The sequence below is a fragment of the Monodelphis domestica genome, chromosome 1 (assembly GCF_027887165.1).
Source record: "Monodelphis domestica isolate mMonDom1 chromosome 1, mMonDom1.pri, whole genome shotgun sequence".
In the NCBI taxonomy this organism is placed as follows: domain Eukaryota; kingdom Metazoa; phylum Chordata; class Mammalia; order Didelphimorphia; family Didelphidae; genus Monodelphis; species Monodelphis domestica.
The window spans coordinates 205,990,839-206,009,046 of NC_077227.1; the positions used below are offsets into that span (position 1 = coordinate 205,990,839).

Sequence of the window (18,208 nt, forward strand, 5' to 3'; positions counted from 1 at the left end):
TTTACATAAATAAAATCAGTGAAACTTCAGGATATGGAAAATTTGGCTATACCGTGAAATATCAGATTTCCCATGTATATAGTACAATTTAATATGACAAAGAATTTTGATTCTTATCTGTATTTATGTCATCATTATAATGCAGTTAAAATATATCAAGGACTCTTATTGGAGTAACAAAAGAAATAAGGAAATCTATCCTCCTGTCCAGTTCCAGGTAGTTTTAAGCCTGTCCCTTAAAAATCTCCTGACTCCACCCAGAAAGGCAAATTGTTCTCAGTGGTATGAGATTGAAGAATTGTGAATACAGATGATTACCTAAATCCTTTCAGGGGCAGACTCCTGCCTGTGGCTGAGGTTACTGAAGAAAGAAATGGACAACTAATGACAACTAAAGCCATTAGATGACACTAATGACAAAAATTCCAGGTCAAACTGGCCCTGTTAAGACAGTTCCTTTATTTCAAAGGAAGATTACAGAAGAGACAATGAAGTCTATGTCAGAGACAATTTGCATCATGGTGGTAGCTAGGGAATGGGGGCGGGGAGAACAATAATTTATGAGCAGTGTAACAAAACACCCATGTATTTGCCTAAGTTTGGAGTCTGCCTTTAGGGGAACAAACTCAAATAGAGATATTATACCAACTGTGACAAACCACCCTGGGCCAGGTGTAGTGGCAGGGCTGAGCATTCCCCAATTACTACTTGATTGCAGCTTCTTGGAGGGATAAAAGGAAATATTTTACTTCAGTGTTGCATAATTAAGGCAGTGAGATCCAGATTTGATCACTGGATTTGATCAGATCAGAGGACCTGAGTTTAAATCCTATAACCTGTGTACAGCCCTGGGTAAATCCTTTAACCTTTCTGGCCATCAGAGTCCTCATCTAAAAGGAAGTGGTTAGACTAGACTTCTGTGACCACTTCCAGCTCTAAATTGTGAATTCCATATGTGAGTTTTAAATGTGGTGTGGCTGCCAGCATCTTTTTTCCTTTATATCATTTATCCCAATGGTTTGGGCCACTGCTGGAGGGAACTTGCACTTACAGCAGCACAGGCTGTTTTCACCTTCATGCAAAGGAAGTTTAAGATTGCTTTGGTAATGTGGTAGATGTAGGAAACTTTAAAAAAAATGGAATCAGAAAAAAGATAACTTTGTAGCATTTCTTACTCCTTATGATCAAACAATCATAAAAATGCAGTCAGAGCTGAAATTTGCATGCGGAATGAATATTTTATTACTAGTTTATAAAAATAAAATACAAAATAATTTGAAAACAGAACTTAAAACACTGTACAAAGCCTTAATATGATACAAATGGGAAAATTAAATAAATAATTACACTTTTATGTACAAATGGCCGATATGAAAGCACTCGTGTTTCTGCAGATACCTTATGTCCTTGGTTGCCTGAGCAAAAATGAAAGAAAAAAAAAGAGGGGTAGATGTTTGTAGTGGGGAGAGGGGACACTCTTTTATATAATACCTTTGGGAAGAAACAAAATCAGAAGACTTTCTTACTGATGTGCCATTTACATCAGTACCCAAATACTTTTACAAAACAGCTTCTCATCTTCCTAGGTCCTGTCACTGATTCACAGAAGGTCAAGTAGAATCATCAAGTGAGTTTTAACCTAATTTATTTGTCAGATTCATTCCAGCTTGCTGTTTTGAGTCTGATTTAGCAGCCACCAAAAATTCACAGCTTCTATAAGCCTGCTTCCTGGTTCAAAACGATTTTCTTGTTTTAAAAAGTGACATCTAGGTAAAAGAAAATGGCACAATGACATAGGTACTGGCTGTTCAGAAAAGCAGCCAAAAGCAGAACCAGTATATAAACTGAAATCTAGTGGGGGTTTGAATGGCATGTTTAAGGAAACTAATAGACTCTGAAGCATCTGAAGAATGGATTTCAATCTATTTCCTTTCATTTTTACTCAATCTGCCTTCTCTGCTGTTACTTTTTCCATCAAAATCCTTAATGGTCCAATTTTACACTGTTTGGTGCCAGCTGTTATCTTATTAACCAATGTTTAATCCCGTAGGGAAATCCCAATGTTTTCTGAAACTTCTTGTGGGCTTTTTTCATTGCAACTCCTTAATGGAGTGATATTCAAGCACTGGTCTTTTAGGTTCTGAGAAGAAATAGATCTATTTACCCAATAGAAGTATATGAAAACTATACATGAAAGAAAAATTGCATTTAAAATCAAACTGGAAAAAAACAACAACCTAGTTCTTGTGATATGAATTGTCATTTGAGGAAGAACGTATTCTATCCTAAAAGCTCACCTGATTTATTAAGAATCTTTCACAACCAGGCTGTGATCAATATAATTTCTTAAGCATCCAAATATGGAACCCAAAGAATACAAGGCAAATGTCCTTGACAGTTTGTGCAATTAGCAGCCTCTACAATGCAAGAAACTCTTTTCTCAAAGATCATCCCCTCCCCCATTCTCTGGGTAAATGGGCATCTTGCCAATGTTCTTGGGCATTTGGGAAAAGTGAGGCTACATAGCTTATGCTAAAAAAGCTTAAGAAAAACAAGTTGTGCCCATCCTAATTGTTCTACTATGCATTAGGAAGACATTCAGAATCCTATTACAACCTCATAAGGGAACGATAAGAAGAATGCCAAATTATTTTTCTTTAAATTTACTGTTGGAAATCAAAATGGATACAAGGGAAGGATAACAAGAAGGGAATAGGATTCAGGTAATTACTATATATGTAGAAGACTTGCTCCTTGACTGTGGAACTTTCTTTTTCTCCACTTCTGTGTCTAAAAGTGAAAGGCAGTCACCAGAGATTGCAATACATGCTAAGGTAATGCTTTATCTGATCACATTTGTCTTATAAACCTTTACATAGAATTTTTTGGTATAAGGAAAACAAATCAGAACCTCTGTCTCACAGAGGAGCTTGGCTTTATAAAGCCATATGTCATGCCCAGCAGGGAAACACTGGGTCTCAGAGAACGTGAGGCATGAAGCATCCAAAACCACGGACAGGGAAATCAGGGGAAATAATCACTCACTGAAATCAGAATGACTTTGAGTTTTTGTGTAGCTTTTCCTGTTCTCCCTTGTCAGGTTAAGAAACCTAATATCCCTTTCCATAATCTACAGTTCCTTTAAGGTCCAAGGTTTGCAGGTAAAATTGTTGTCCCTTCCCTCCCACTGGGGAATGGGAAGTTTGGGGAAGCAAGAATTATTAAAATTTTCTGAAGTGGTGACATAATCTCACTCTGGTTACATTCTGTCAGAGGAGGAGTTGGGGTTCTGTGACACAGGAGCCCTGACCCATTCATTCCCTCTGAAATTAAAGGTTGGAGTTATGTTGAAGATCACTTCCCTAACTGAAGTCTTGGGTGTATCATGCAACTGCTGGTTCCCTAAACTAGGTACATGATATCTTAGAGGAGAGCCATGGTGGCTACATCCCTTAAACATTCAACATTTCTCTTTTTTTGGAAAAAAATTAAGACTAATAAGCCTGTGTCTGCCTTGTCTACAGAACCAAAGGTAAAGAGGAGCCAAAAAATAAATTTCTTTTTGTCTCTCAGCACTAGTGGTATTGGTGCTAAAGTGACCATTCTTACCTGAGATGACGTGCCCAGATACTCAAGGGACATGTATGTAAACAAAAATGGGTACCTCTGAGTCTTCCTACTCTTGAGATTACAAAAGAACAGAAACAAAACAGAAGTAATGGTTCTCTCATACCTGTGCACTGTTTGTTAAAAACAAAGGAGCCAAAAAGATTTTTTTAAAAATCTGAAGAGCATAGCTACCTGTGACCACTAAATTTGCATTAGCATTTATAAATAATTTAAAATACCCCAAAAGTCAAATGTACCTTTCTCCACCCCCCCACTATTAAATTCTGGTTTTTGGATACTGTTTCCCCTTATCTAACCCCAAATGCTAGGTAAGGAATGTTATTTCCCAAACTAGGATCCCCCCCCCCATAGAAAAATCTCTAATTCTGTTTCAACTTGGTCACCTCATGTAGAAGTGTTAAAGTTTTAACTATCTGTGTTTTTACATGCATAAAGCTATGCTTTCTCCTTATAAAATAAATGCAACCTTGGAAAAACATTAGCACAGAGATTTTGAGACTGGAAAGAATCTCTCATCAGTGCTCCTCTAAGATTTGAGCACCTTCCCAAGCAGCTGTGCAAAAATGTTCCCAAAGTGGCCATTTACTAAGGTTAATCAAGGAGTCTTCTACATAGTCTTTAAAAAATTACACATGTAGTATAATGCATTAGTAAGCAGCAAAGACTTCTTTTAAATGAGAAGAGCAAAGAATATAAAGTGTATATTGACTGCAATGGGTTCCAATACAACTATTTTGCTAGTTATTGGGGGCTTGATTATCTTGGCAACATTTATAGAAAAATGGAATTCAGTTCACACCATGCAACTTAAAATTTCGATGCAAATACATCATTATCAGCAAAGCCAGCTTGCATAGGAATGGTGAATTAGAGAAATAGTACATCTCTGAACAAGTCTACAATTCAGAGATTCTCATAATTCCAGGTTGTAACTTTAAGGTTAAATTTGATCTGATCTGATTTTCCCCTTTATAGTTACCACATATTGAATCTGGTCCCACAGAAATATCTTCATACGTCAAACAAAGCATGTGCAGAGATTACCATATAGAATTTGAATTGAATTTCTCAACCAGTCTCCAATTGCTGGGAAGCAGAATTCAGGATGAGATCATCTAGTAACTTAAGATGTCTAAGATGTTCCTGCTGCCTATATCTTCTGCTCAACTGAAGTGATACAAAGAACTGGAGCAGAAAAGGGCGCTTAGGAAGAGGTGTGAGTGGGTAACTGTTCGAGCACCCAGGAATTGGCTTGCCTTTTCAACCTCAATTCAACTGAGGCACTTGAGTTCCCATAATGCAGTTCTGCCTTTTGTCTTACATTTTTAGTTTTTGTCTTTGCATTTTAATATAGTTTTGACTTTGACTACCAGCCACCCTTAAACCCTCAAACTTAACACATTCCTATTTAGGATAACCAAATGAACTGCTTTTAAATGAGTGATAGCAGGTAAGTTCTGCTTGTCACCCCAAGTCTGCAACATGTCACTACTAAAGAAATTTCGTTCTTTATGCATCCCAACTTCAAAAAAACCCCAAGACCACCCCCTTCCCCTGCAAAAAAAAAGTAATGAGCCAGCTCTGCTCAAGAATGCCACTCTTAATTTTAGCCTGAGTGACACTCAACATCTAAAAGCACAAATAATCTGTGCACGGACAACTATGCTTTAAAAACATTTATACTGGATACTCTACATGTACTTTTAAATATACCTAATAATATATGAAGATAGAGCTATTTTGTGGGTTTTTCTTCCTAAAAGGAAGCAGAGAGAGCAGAAACACATCTTTGTTAACTTTTTCCTTAACATGCAAGATAAAACATTCTCACATAATGATGGCTGCTTATCTCTGAATCCTGATGTGTAGTATTTGAGGCTTAACAAACTTTGCCAGTGCTTCTTATAAAAAAAGCAGGGCAGCACAGTGGAAAGGTCAGGGGTTATGGGGGAAGAACCAAAGAGGGGGAACACATTTAAATGCCACTCTGACTTCAATGTTGGTTTGGGGCAAACTTGGCAAAGATGCCAGCAGGAAAGTGAGATAACATGTACACTACAGTAGTAGCCACATCTGCAACAATAGCTCTTCAAAACAGTTATAACTAGCACAGTTCCAATTCGAGAGAACAGGAGTTAAAGCAGGCTACTTTTAGTACAGGCTAGCCAATATAACAAAATAAAAACTATAGAGCTCTGATATCAGAAGCCTTATAAAGTACCCACAAGAAAAAATAACTAAGTACCCAAGAAAGTAAGTGAAGAAAGCAAAATGGAATGATAACAGGTAGGGATTCTCTTATCAATTCATGCTAACCTAGCATGGCTTTCTTTTTGTCACTGGACTTAAACCATGATCATTATCCCAGATTATCTGCTCTAACCATGGTGACCGTACTATGAGATTAATGTGACAAATCTTTGAACCAGTAATACAAGCTCTTTCAAGTATTTTTTTTCCTATTTTTTTAAAAGCTCTCTTGAAATGAAAATTTAAACTATACTCCTAAAACCTGGCTTCACTTGAGAACTGCCAACCCTTAAACCTTACAACAGGGAAGGCAGGAAGAAGCTGTCTCAGGTGTCACATGCCAAGAAAATATTTTCAGAAAATGAAGACGCAAGGCCCAAGTGTATTTGAGGCACGCAATAGAAAGGGGATTTCACCATCTGAGGTCTATAAATTACAAAGAGAGAATGAGAGGGAATGAGTTTATACGCAAATGTCTATATATATATATATATATTTATAAATATTTATATAATATAATTTACCATGAAGACATGCAAGTGTTGTTATAGCAACTATTTTACAATATAATACAGAGAGATCGGCCTTGCTAACATTACAGTTGCTTCAGGAACAACAGCAGGTATTCCCTACCTCTTGCATTTCTCTGCAGTGCTTGAAACCCCCCAAAAGTTAAGGTTCCCTACTATGCTACATTACTCATGGGAGACAGTACACATGTGGAGAGTGTTTTTTTTTTAAGTCCAACACAGACTAAGAGAAAAGTTCAGTGCAGCTTCAGGGCTACATTGATGCAGCATCAGAATATATTTACTCAGAAAAGAAATATTCCTTCTTCAATCCAAGGGAATGAGGTTTGGCAACAAACACAAGGTTAAAGGAAAAAGCACAGATGTTTGCTGGAAGGCAAATATCAACAGCAAGCAGACCCATTTATCTGACCCTGATAAGGTTTCCACAACACCCAGCGTGCCAGGGACAGGGAACAGGAAGACGGCCAATCCAAGTCTGAGGTCATTTCATTTTGGCTGGTCCCTTCCTTTTAGAGGGAGAAGTATACAATGGGAGGGCTCTTGCTAAGGTCTTCCATAGTTTTAAATTAGGACCATACAGAAATTGGGATGAAAAGCTCAGCATTGTTAATCTGAGGCACAGAGGTATGACCTGCTTGGAGCAAAAGTTGGATTAAAAAACACCAAAGATAACTATTTAAGCCCACTCTTCCAGCTTTATTTCCCCAGATATTCAATTCTAGTTTTTGTAACTTACAAAATATAAGGCTTGAGGATTACTTCCTTCAACAACATACCTAATTCCATTTTCTGGGGGGCGGGGGGGAAGGTAACCCCTAGATGTAGAAATGGAGCAACTTCCCAGCGTGCCTTTTCCATTTACTCTTTCTGGAGACATCTCGGAGGCTGACAATGAAAATAACTGGAGCTCCGAGGAGCTAGGGAAGGAGGATTGGAGTTGAGGTAAGCTTACAAGTAAAGGAGTGCCCCCAGCTTGAGTTCTCATACCTCCTATAACCCTTCCAAGTTGCTCCTAGTGTAACGGTTCAGGCCTCCAAATCAATCTGTGAGTGTCCCCCATCTCTCCTAGTATTCCAGAAATAAAGGCCTTTAGTTATCTGCCAACAATATAGTAGTACTGAACTGTACTGCTTTTGCCTCAAAGGACAATATGAGGGAACTAAGAAGTTCTCTGGATTTGAAACAGCTACGGAAAGTCCCAGCAAATGCTGCTAAGAACTTTTTAGTACATTTTAAAATGTGTATTTTAAAATATGAGCCTGGTGAGAGAAGGCAGAATGAATTATGTGGTCAAGATAAGCTCAAGAAATCTGGATTTCAAAGAGGTTACTTGGACTTGGAGCAAAAGTTACTCAAAGACCCCACACATCATATGGATATTCAAGCTTCCAGATAGCATATTTTCTTAAATAAATAAAATTATCTGAGCAATACTAACTCTCTAAATCTTGGATGAAAATATTAGAGTTTTCAGATTTTAAGTAACCATTAAGTTAAAAGTCGGCCCAAACCCTTAAATTTCATTCAGCCTCCCTTGCAACTCTCTCTTTTTAAAAAATGGCTAAGAAATTTGATTATTAAGCTCGGGGAATTTTACCCAAATGCCCCTTCCCACGCAAATATACTCTCTGATTTCTGATCTGTTTGCTGCCTGCCTTTGGGTAATTCTTTGTCACACATTCTTTTCATAAATAATTTATCATATGTTACTTTCTTTGCAATTGAAGGTCAACACTGATTTTTTTAAAATATACAATACACGGACACAACATGCATCAGGTTTAGGAGGATTTCACACCTGTCATAGGGACACAGCTTGGCTCCTATCTGCTGAGTTTACTGGCTGACTTACTCTTCCCTGGGGGAGTTTTGGGACTGGCAGAATGGTGGTAGAGGCTGCCAGATCCTTTCATGCCGTTCTTGCTGGGTTTAAGACAGCAATGCTCCTGCTGACAGGACCTCCTTGAAGATGAAGATCCTGAGTGGCTAGGAGGTGATTTACTTCTCCCCAGATGTGGGGATGAACTCCTCTGGTCATGGTGGGGCCGTCCAGCCCTGGATGGTGAGGAACTTGACGTGCGAGGCAAAGAAGAACTTCGTGGGGAGGCGCTGGGACTTCTCCGAGGGACAACTGGGCTCTTGGGTGGTGTTTTTGGACTGTGAGGGGAGGCAGGACTCTTGCACTGAGTAGAGCTCCGAGACTTCTGAGATCCATTTTGAAGAATTTGAGCCAGCCGGGAGAAAAGGTCTGAGTCGGAGTTGCTGCTCCCTAGGACTTTATACCTACGTAACCTTAAAAGAACACAGCAAGAATTATCTCGATATTCACTTCAGAAGGACATAGAAAATCTGTAAACTGCAAATATCCTAAAAGATGCACAAGTGACTTCACATGTGCCAAATGTCCATGCCATTATAAGAACATATTGTTTTGGGGTTTATAGAAGGCTTTATTATGGAGTAGTTGTTTTGTTTTTATTTTTCAACTTGGGAAATTTGATAAGACCACATGTATGATCATATGTTATTGGCCAAACCATTTAATCTGAGGATGTCTACGTACATGGAAATCTTAACAATATGTTGTGAGTCCTTCAAATGAATTGTACTCACTAAGAAAAATAAAGGCTATAATTAAAAATATTTTAGCCACATTTAATGTTTTATAAAAGTTGTCCCCAAAATGTTACTTACTCCCAGTTTCCTCATCTATAAAATGCCAGAGTTGGACTAAATGCAATTTTTACCTCTTTCCCACTAACATAATTCTGTGATTCTGTTGACTTAATGTAAGAATTTCTGATACCAGAGAGTTTGAAAATATGTTTCGATAGATAACTTAAATGTTAGAAGAGGCTCAAAAGCATTCATTTTGATCTATAAAACTTCAAATCACTAAAGCTGCTACTACTACAACCTTATTACCTGGCACCTAGAAAATGGCCTTCAGGGCTGTGTTAGCGTCTATAAGAAGTAAAGAACTTAGAAGGGCCATTTAATAGTCACAGCCATGCAATGGGTCACTGACAACTTGCTCCCTTTCTGGGCAATCTCTCTTCCCTCTAATTCAATTCCCTCTTACTAGTGTCAAGCTATGCTTAGGAGAGTGTTGCTAATCTGCCCCCAGGGCTAAGCACAAATAGCGCTATAATTAAAATTAATTCCACCTGTTGCTTTAGTAACATGGCCCAACTGGGAGGTTTCCAATATTTGGTCTCCATGCTGTAATGTATGTTATGTTCAGCACAGTGCTACCCACAGGCTCTACTTAGGAAACGTTTCTCTGGTTAGCAGTAAGCATATTGACTTTGGGGGCCTTTTGGGGCCTGATAAGCAAACATATTTAGATTCCTTTAGTTATCATATTCACAAGCAGCCCATGTCATAAATCCAACAAATTGTTTGGACAACTATTTATTAATTAAGTGCCTAATATGTGCTAAGCCCTGGAGATACCAAGATAAACTAAAGCGGTCCTTATGGTGTTGCCATTCAGTTGTATCCAACTTTTGGTGACCCCATTTGAGGTTTTCTTGGTAGAGATACTGGAGCAATTTGCCATTTCCTCCTCCAGCTCTTTTTACAGATGAGGAACTGAGGCAAAGAGGATTAAATGAGCTGCCCAGAGTTCCACAGCCAGTGTCTGAGACTGATTTGGAACTCAGGAAGATGAGTCTTCTGACTCCAGACCCTGGTGTTCTACCCACTGCTTAGGGAAGGCAGTCCAAAGGAGGAGGCACCTGAAGAAAGAGCTCTGAAGCAAGAGAACTCTTAAAAGGAAGAAATGAGGAGGGAATGCCTTCCAGGCACTGGGCAGAACTTTATCCCCTTCCTCTTTTGTGATTTTGGTTTATACTTTTTTTCTAATGCTTGGAATATCCTCCCCACCTCTTATCTAAACCTAATAAAGTTCTATCCATCCTTCAAATTTTGTTTCTTTTATCAACTGGGCCCTGATTTCTTCCAGATAGTAATAATCCTTTACTCTCTTGGCTGTCATCTAACAGTTGGGATGAGATTCACAAATAATTTTTGATAGATCATGGGACCAAAACCCCTTTCCCCCTTTTCCCTTCCTGGCCGAGACCAACAGCCCCTCCCCACCCCAGCACCTGCCCAAACTGTGAGACAAAGCCCGAGTGAAAGCTGACAGAACACGTGGATTTCCTGGTCAGGCCTCGACAAATGACCTCCTACATCATTGACCATCAGGCCTGAGAACTGCCCATCCCCTTAAGGCTCTCCAATCAACTGGGCATGAGTACCCCAACTTTGACCAATAGAGACATCCTAAGTTACCTCATCCCAGACCACCACTCTATAAAATATTGCCCCTTCTCCATCCAGGTGGAGACCCCCAGCCATCTACAGGTTGCGGGCTTCCCCCTTGCTCTCCCTTCCTTTCCCACAATAAAGCTTTGCTATATTACTCAGTCTCTCTGTCTCATTTGCCTCAGGTCGAACCCCCTTTGGCCAGGACTGACAATTTTTCATTATGGTAATATATGTATTGTAACCTCCTACACAAGGGCAGGGACCAAATCATATTTAATTTTGACTCTTCCTCAGTGCTTTGCAAATGAAAAGTGCTTAAGATATATAACTTGAGTTGAAGTGGTGTTAAAAGGAAAAGAGGGGAAATCTGGGTGGTGGACCCTTGAATAAATCCTTATACTATCAAGAGAAAATGTTTAAGTCCTAGAAAATATATTTAATCATTAGATTTTAATATCTCATTTATTTTTTTTAATTTTAATTTAAAAATTTTTTATGGTTACATGATTCATGTTCATTCCCTCCCCTCATCCCTTCCCCCTCTTGAAGTTGACAGGCAATTCCACTGGGTTATACATTCATACATACATACATACATATATATATATATATGCATATATATATAAATATATATAAAATCATTTGAACCTGTTTCCATATTATTCATTTTTGTAAAAGAGCAATCCTTTAAAACCAAAACCCTAAATCACAAACCCATGTAAACAAATGTTTAATGTCTCATGTAAATGATTTTCATTGTACTTATTGGTAGGGTGTGATGAATGACATTCACCATTCATTCCAAGTTTTAAAAGATGAGTTCTCTGGTATTTTAAACCCAATGCTGTTATCCTTTCAGCTCATGATACAGGCAGACCCTCTATTTAAAAAACAAACAAACAACTTTAAAATACAAATATTAAATTTGTATAAAATTAAGGTACAAAAATTTAATGAAAACCTTAAAATGCAAAAATCTCTTAGAAAATAAGAGAGATCCTTTGCTAATGTATACAAAAGTGAAATGCTAATTGTTTCAGATACTCTGATTTTCATTTGTTTCTGGTTAACAGCTCAGGGTCTGGCCCATAATTCTCTCTCTCCCTTCCTTATTGGCTTTTCTATCTTGTAAACATCAGTGCTTTAGTTCCCAAAGGAAGAAGTCTTTATTATCACTCCATAATTTCCCCCTTTTCTTTTTCTAAAAAATTATAAAACATGCCTTAAGACTATTTAAAAATATAGTTACACCAGAAATGCCAAATATAAAACAACTTCACACACGGACAAAGACTGAGAAAATCTATTATAGGATTTTTTGTTTATGAGAATTCATCTTAATCTGATGAGGAAAGCACTGGGGACCATCTGCCAAGCTACACAGATAATCTTTTAATAAGAACTAGATATTATAATGATATTTTAAAATGATATTCTAGATATTTATAGATGCATTTTAGGCCTTAAAACTGTTTCTCTGGAAAAGGCATGAATATGAATTTCAGTGGTCTGGAGATAATAACAGAAAATTAAAAACAATAACCCATTGTAACTCAAATAGTGTTCTAAGACTGACAAAGTGATTTCTTTCAACACCTTGTGAGGTAGGTAGTGCACACAAATTCTTATCCTGATTTTACAGTAAAAAACGAGATTTCAAAGAGCCCTTGATTTTCACAGTATGAAATAGCTAGAAAACATTAGAGTCAAAACTGAAACTCAGGTCTTCTAAAACCAGTCTTCCTTCCTTACAAAACTTTATTTAAAAAATAAATTAAAAAATATATGGAAGGCATAGTTTTTTGACCCCTGCACTGTTCCAGGCCATCTATGATTTAAGAAAGCTTACTTAAAACCCTGTCTCTATACTTTTGGTCTTACCTGGCTTCAACTCCAGGCCTAGTTGGAGGCTTTCCTGGTGGTGGCCGTGGAAAGAACTGAGCTGAGGCTGAGTTACTGACTTGATCTGTGTTAGTCCAGGTAACTGGCCGTGGAATTTTGCTCTTTCTAGCCTGGGAGCTGAGAGGGGCCAGAAAGCTGTCCTCAGCCGACCTGCCCAAATGAGGGTCTATTGCCAGTCTTGAAAAGGGAGTGAAGACTTCGTCCTCAGGAAAGGGAACAGGAACAGCAGCTAACTTCTCCTCCAATGATTTGTCAGAGGCACTTGAGAGGTCTCCAAGGAAAGACTTGAGTTGTCTTTTTTCAACCAGCAGCTTGACTAGATCTGGCTGATAAGCCTTCTTTTGAAGGAGTTTTTCTTTTGCTGAAACTGGAGAAGAGGACTCAAAAGTTGAGTCTATCTCTTGTGCTAGGACAGGGATGCGACTGTGTCTAGTTATAAAGGATGATCTAATGACGTCCTTCCTGGATGGAGAATGTTCTTTCTCTGAAAGGCAATGGAACAACTCTCCATTTCGAGGGGAAATTTTCTCTTTCTTACCCTCTTGATGCAAAAAAACAGAGAGATCCCGTTGGTGACTGGGCACGCCTTCTCCCTTACTGACATCTTCCTCTTTCTGTAATTTATTTTTTTGTACCACCACCTGACTTATCTGTCCCTCACCATGGGGGTGGATGACTTGTGCTGGAGAAAGTTCTGAAGTTGCACCTGCCAGAAGCTTCATTATCTCATGATTTGTGTCCTGATTTGGCACCAAGCAGAAAGTCCGTGTCTTGAATTCTTCAAGAGGTTCTTTAGTAGGTGAATGCTCCCTTTCTAAATCTCCTGGAAAATCAGAAATCTCAATGAAACACTGCCCCTTGCCTAATTTCTCCTCCTCATTGTCTGAACCCAACACAATGCTCTTTTCTTCAGCTCCCACAGGGAGAGTCTCAAATTCTTTTGTAGCCACTTTGACATTGCTACGGTCAGGTGGCTCTTTTTGAACCAAGTCTTGGGATTTGACACATTCCCTAGTGAGGCCTTCCCTTGGAGCAGTATCCTGACCTAGATGATCCAAGGGAAGCACCCAGTCTGTTCTGCTGGCACCACTAGGAAGTTCACCCTCTGTCCCTACCACTCCAGACACATTTTCCCTTGGAGAATAAAGTTCAACAGTGTGTTCCAGAGGCTGAGGATCCTTCTTCTCCAAGGGTTGGCCATAATGAAAGCTTCCTGAAGTGGACTGTGTGGATGCCACAGAGGGTCTGGGAATTGTGACCTAAAGTAGGAAAAGAAAGGAAAAAGGGAAAAGTGTCAGTGACTAGAATACCTGATTTGGGTGGAGATCAGTATCTCCAACCTGTTCTGAACAAGCAATCATTTTCAGACTGGTCATGCTGAATATATAAGAAGTATAGAGATAAATGGCAGCTAGGTGGCCAGAGTGAACAGAGTGCTGGGTCTGGAGGCAAGAAGACTCATCTTTCTGAGTTCAAATCTGGCCTCAGATACTTACTAGTTGTGTGACCCTAGGCAAGTCATTTAACCCTGTTTACCTCAGTTTCCTCATCTGTCAAAAGAGCTAGAGAAGGATCTAGCATCTTTGCCAAGAAAACCCCAAATGGGGTCCCGAAGAATCAGATATGAGTAAAACAACAGAAAAACAACAACATAGAAATACAAGTTAAAAAAAAAAAAAGCACAGCCGCTGAGAATGAGCAACTAGCATACATCTTTAGAAATTATAAAGAAAATAATTTCTGGATAAGAATATGTTGAATATCCCATGTCTTTAAAAACCAGAGATACCAACAGAGAAAATGTTCCTTCATCTTGTCACCTTATAGGCTGTCACTTATCTAAGCTTTATAGGCCAATGACTCTGGCAATTGTAAGACAAAGTGATGCCCTTCAAATTGTCACAGGAGATAAAAGTTCATTCTCCAAGAATAACATGCCTAAGGTTCCCCGAGTTTCTACATAGTTTATTACAACTGACAATGTTGAACTTGGAAAGGAAGATGATGCCAACAGACTAATGAAAAATTCAGATAAGGGCATCACCAGCCAAACAAGCTCAAAGACTAATCTTCTTAATGGAGAGTGTTTGTCCTGTACTGTCTTTTCACCTCAACTTCCCTGATGCCATATCAAACAGTATGCATGTTCTGAGCAGGAGTGCGGTCCAGAGTAGTCTCCGGGAATTCTGGCTCAGGGCAGGTCTCGAAGGTATAATCTATTTGCTGTTACTCTTGGTCCAAAACATCTCCATGTATTGATAGTCCAGATGCTTTATGGTTTTTGTCATTTAAAAAAATAGAATTCCTTTTTTAAAAACAGCTCCACTTGGGGAATAGAAGAATGTGAATTTTTATGAGTTTACCTCATAACCTCATAGAAGACTGCTTTGCTGAATTCATTATCTCAATTTTCTGTTGTTTCTCATTATTTTCTAGGTCTATAAACATGTGCCTTCTGCAAAAAGTAACACTTGGCAAACCTTATTCTTCATCTGCTTTCTCAAAACCCCCATCTCACGGTAATTGCTCTCATGACTATTTATACTATATCAAAGAGAAATGGTGAAAGTGGACAACTTTTGTTTTGTGCCAGTTTGTAGTGGGAATGATTTATTTATTTCTCCACTAGAAGTAATACTGGCTTTTTGGTTTCAAGAAAATGTTTATTACTCCATTAGGGAAAAGTCCTTCTACTTCACTTAGATAAAGTCATTAAGAAATTCTTGCTGATCCTTTAAAGCCTAACCAAACTCTTACCTCCTCCACAAAGAATTTCTGATTTTTTTTTTTTAAACCCTGACTTTCCATCTTAGAATCAAGACTATGTATTGGTTCCAACACAGAAGAGTGGCAAAGGCTAGGCATTGGGAGTTAAGTGATTTGCCCAGGGTCACACAGCCCGGAAGTATCTAAAGCCAGATTTCAACCTCCAGGCCTGGCTCTCTATCCACTGAGCCATCCAGCTGCCCAGATGATGCCTTTTATCAGTAATGATCTTCCCTCAGAGCCCTTATATTGTTCTAAAAATGTACTTATAGTCTGTTTTAAGCATAGTATGAAGAATTTTTCATAGATATAATGTACTAATATAATACACAAGAAAGAATATGAATTATGCCTGTATTTTTATGACCTTTATGTGATAGAATTACTTTTGTGATCAGTTTGTTCACATAATGGTATACTAATTTTCCATCCTTGAATTCTTGGCATTCCTAACTAATAAATCTTTATGAGTTATCATCCTTTAAAAACTGTAATGTAATGCCATATTCTATTTACTAATGCAGAAATTAGCACGTTACACAGTTATTAACATAATTTTTTTCTGTTTTTTTTTTTCTCCTAGAGATTATACATGAGAGGAGTGAGCCACTTGGCTTGACACTCCCTGGAGCCATGCTATCTTCATTTTCTGCCTTGCCAATGCCTGCATACCTTCCTGCTCCCTTTTCCACCTTTTGCTCTGAGAATCATAATGAAATCAGTACTTCCAATGTCTAAAAAGGGCCTATCAATTGTTCTACTCATCATCTTTGTGATTTCCCAGGTCCTAACATCTTTCCCTTGGCTCCTATTAGCCTCTAGGGGTTGTTCTTCCAGAAGAATGAAAGCAGAAACTGTTCCAATTTGGGGTTTGTATTTGTATCCCCCAGTACTCAGCACAGTGCTTCAAACTTGATGAAAGCTTAATAAATGCTCTTCATTCATTCAGTGGGGTTTTTTCCTTCAGATTTTAAATTCAAGACCAGTTTTGCCTTTCAAGAATAACTAGGTATGATATACTTAAATTTTTCATACAGAATGTATATTGGATAGGGATTACTTGTTCTTTCAAAGTTAGAAAAAAACTGATCCATATATCCTTCTGGTTTATTTGTATGTATGTGTGAATTTTACAAGGCAAATCATTAATGACCTACTTTATTTCTTCTTCTGTTGGCTACTTAAGTTACCTATTTCTTATGTCAGTTTTTTTTTAATACTCTTCTATTTCCCTTAAGCATGATATTTTCCTGCCATTTTCTTAACTTGGTCATCATCTCCACAATCTTCTTATTTTGATAACCTGTGATTTCTGTCTTCTGGATCCTTAGCATTGTTGTACTCTACAATTTTCTTACTGTTCTTAAATATTCCTTACTTCTGGGATGGCTATCAAGTAATTAGACTGGGACTAAGTGCTAAGTTTACATTGATTTATACTGAAATATGGTTAACAGCATTAAAAAAAAAGATTCATGATCTCAAGTTAAAAAGTCCTGATTTAAATCTGTACTTTCCAGCAACTGGACCAAAGATCTACAGATTTTTTTAAAATAGAAGAAAAAGGAATACTATATATCTCCATTATGGAGATTTTCATGGTATAGTAGAAAGAGCACAGACTCTTTTGAAGTCAGAGGACTGGGTTCCAATTCCAGTTCTGATGATTATTTGTGTGACTGTGGTCAAGTCATTTTATGCTCCATTTCCCTGTCCCACAGTTTCTTCATTATAAAACGAGGGGTATTTAACTAGATGACCTTTGAAGTACCTTCTAGCTTTACATTGATGGATTCAGGAGTAAATTCCTACCTATCAAACAGATCCAATTATATAAAAGAAAACATTTTGCACAACAAAATTTAAAAGAAAAGCAGACTGGCAAAAAAATTATGTGGTAATAACAAATATGTGGTAAAAATATGACATCGATACATAAAGAAACGATAGAAAATTTCATATTTAATACTTATTCTCTCAAAGGAATAACCAATGAAAGGGAATTGAAAATTTTTGAAGAATGAAACAGGTTGCTATCACTTGAAAAAATGCTATTAATCAGAGAAATTTTAAAAATAATCAAGTTTAAGCACAACTTTATAACTATTCAATTTCCAAAACTAGTTTAAAATGAAAACATTTAGGGGACAACTAGGTGCCTCAGTGGATTGAGGGCCAGAACTAGAGATGGTGGATCCTGGGTAAAAGTTGGGCCTCAGATACCTCCTCACTGTGTGACCCTGGGCAAATCACTTGACCCCCATTGCCTAGCCCTTACTACTCTTCTGCCTTGGAACCAATACACGGCATTAATTCTAAGACAGAAAGTAAGGGTTTAGAAAAAAATTATAACACTGAATATTTGTTAAACTGTGGGGAAATATGGATGTAATCACTCCATCGATTTTATTTATTAGATGCCTATGCTATGTGCTATGTTCTATGTTAGGTAGTATAAGTATAGAAGTAAAAAAAGGAAACCATTCTTGCCTTAAAGGAGCTTATATTTTATTAGGTGAAACAATGTGATCATAAGTAAATATATACAAGGTGGGGGGGGGAGGAGAGAGGAGAAAGAGATGAGTATGATAAAAGGGGTGAGTTTTTAAGAAAATCAGGGATTCTAAGAGAAGTAAGAATATAGGCCATTCCAGGACTAGGGGGCAAAGACATAGAGCCTGGAGGAGTACTGCAGGGGAAAAGCAAGCAGGTCAGTGTAGCCAGACCACAGAGTACATAAACGAGATTTAAGATAGGCTGGAGCAAGACTGGGAAGGGCTTTAAAGGGCAAACAGAAGTGTACATTTGATTAGAGGTAGTTGAAAACCCATGGGATTTAATTAAGTAGGGGA

The 18,208-nt window shown here is 38.0% G+C and overlaps 1 protein-coding gene across 4 annotated transcripts in view; it reads right to left on the reverse strand.

The window, feature by feature from the left end:
* Positions 1–1,218: 1,218 nt before the first annotated feature.
* The window catches only part of TTBK2 (tau tubulin kinase 2), a 256,669-nt gene continuing 239,679 nt past the window's right edge, over positions 1,219–18,208 (reverse strand). For 3 of the 4 annotated variants that reach the window (XM_056810340.1, XM_056810338.1, XM_056810341.1), the window contains 2 exons: positions 12,570–13,849; positions 1,219–8,705 (listed from right to left, as the gene is read on the reverse strand). In XM_056810340.1, the coding sequence (XP_056666318.1) occupies positions 8,237–8,705; positions 12,570–13,849 (1,749 nt within the window). In that variant the 3' untranslated portion in view covers positions 1,219–8,236. The remainder of the gene's footprint in view (positions 8,706–12,569; positions 13,850–18,208) is intronic. The other variant, XM_056810339.1, reaches the window with a different exon arrangement.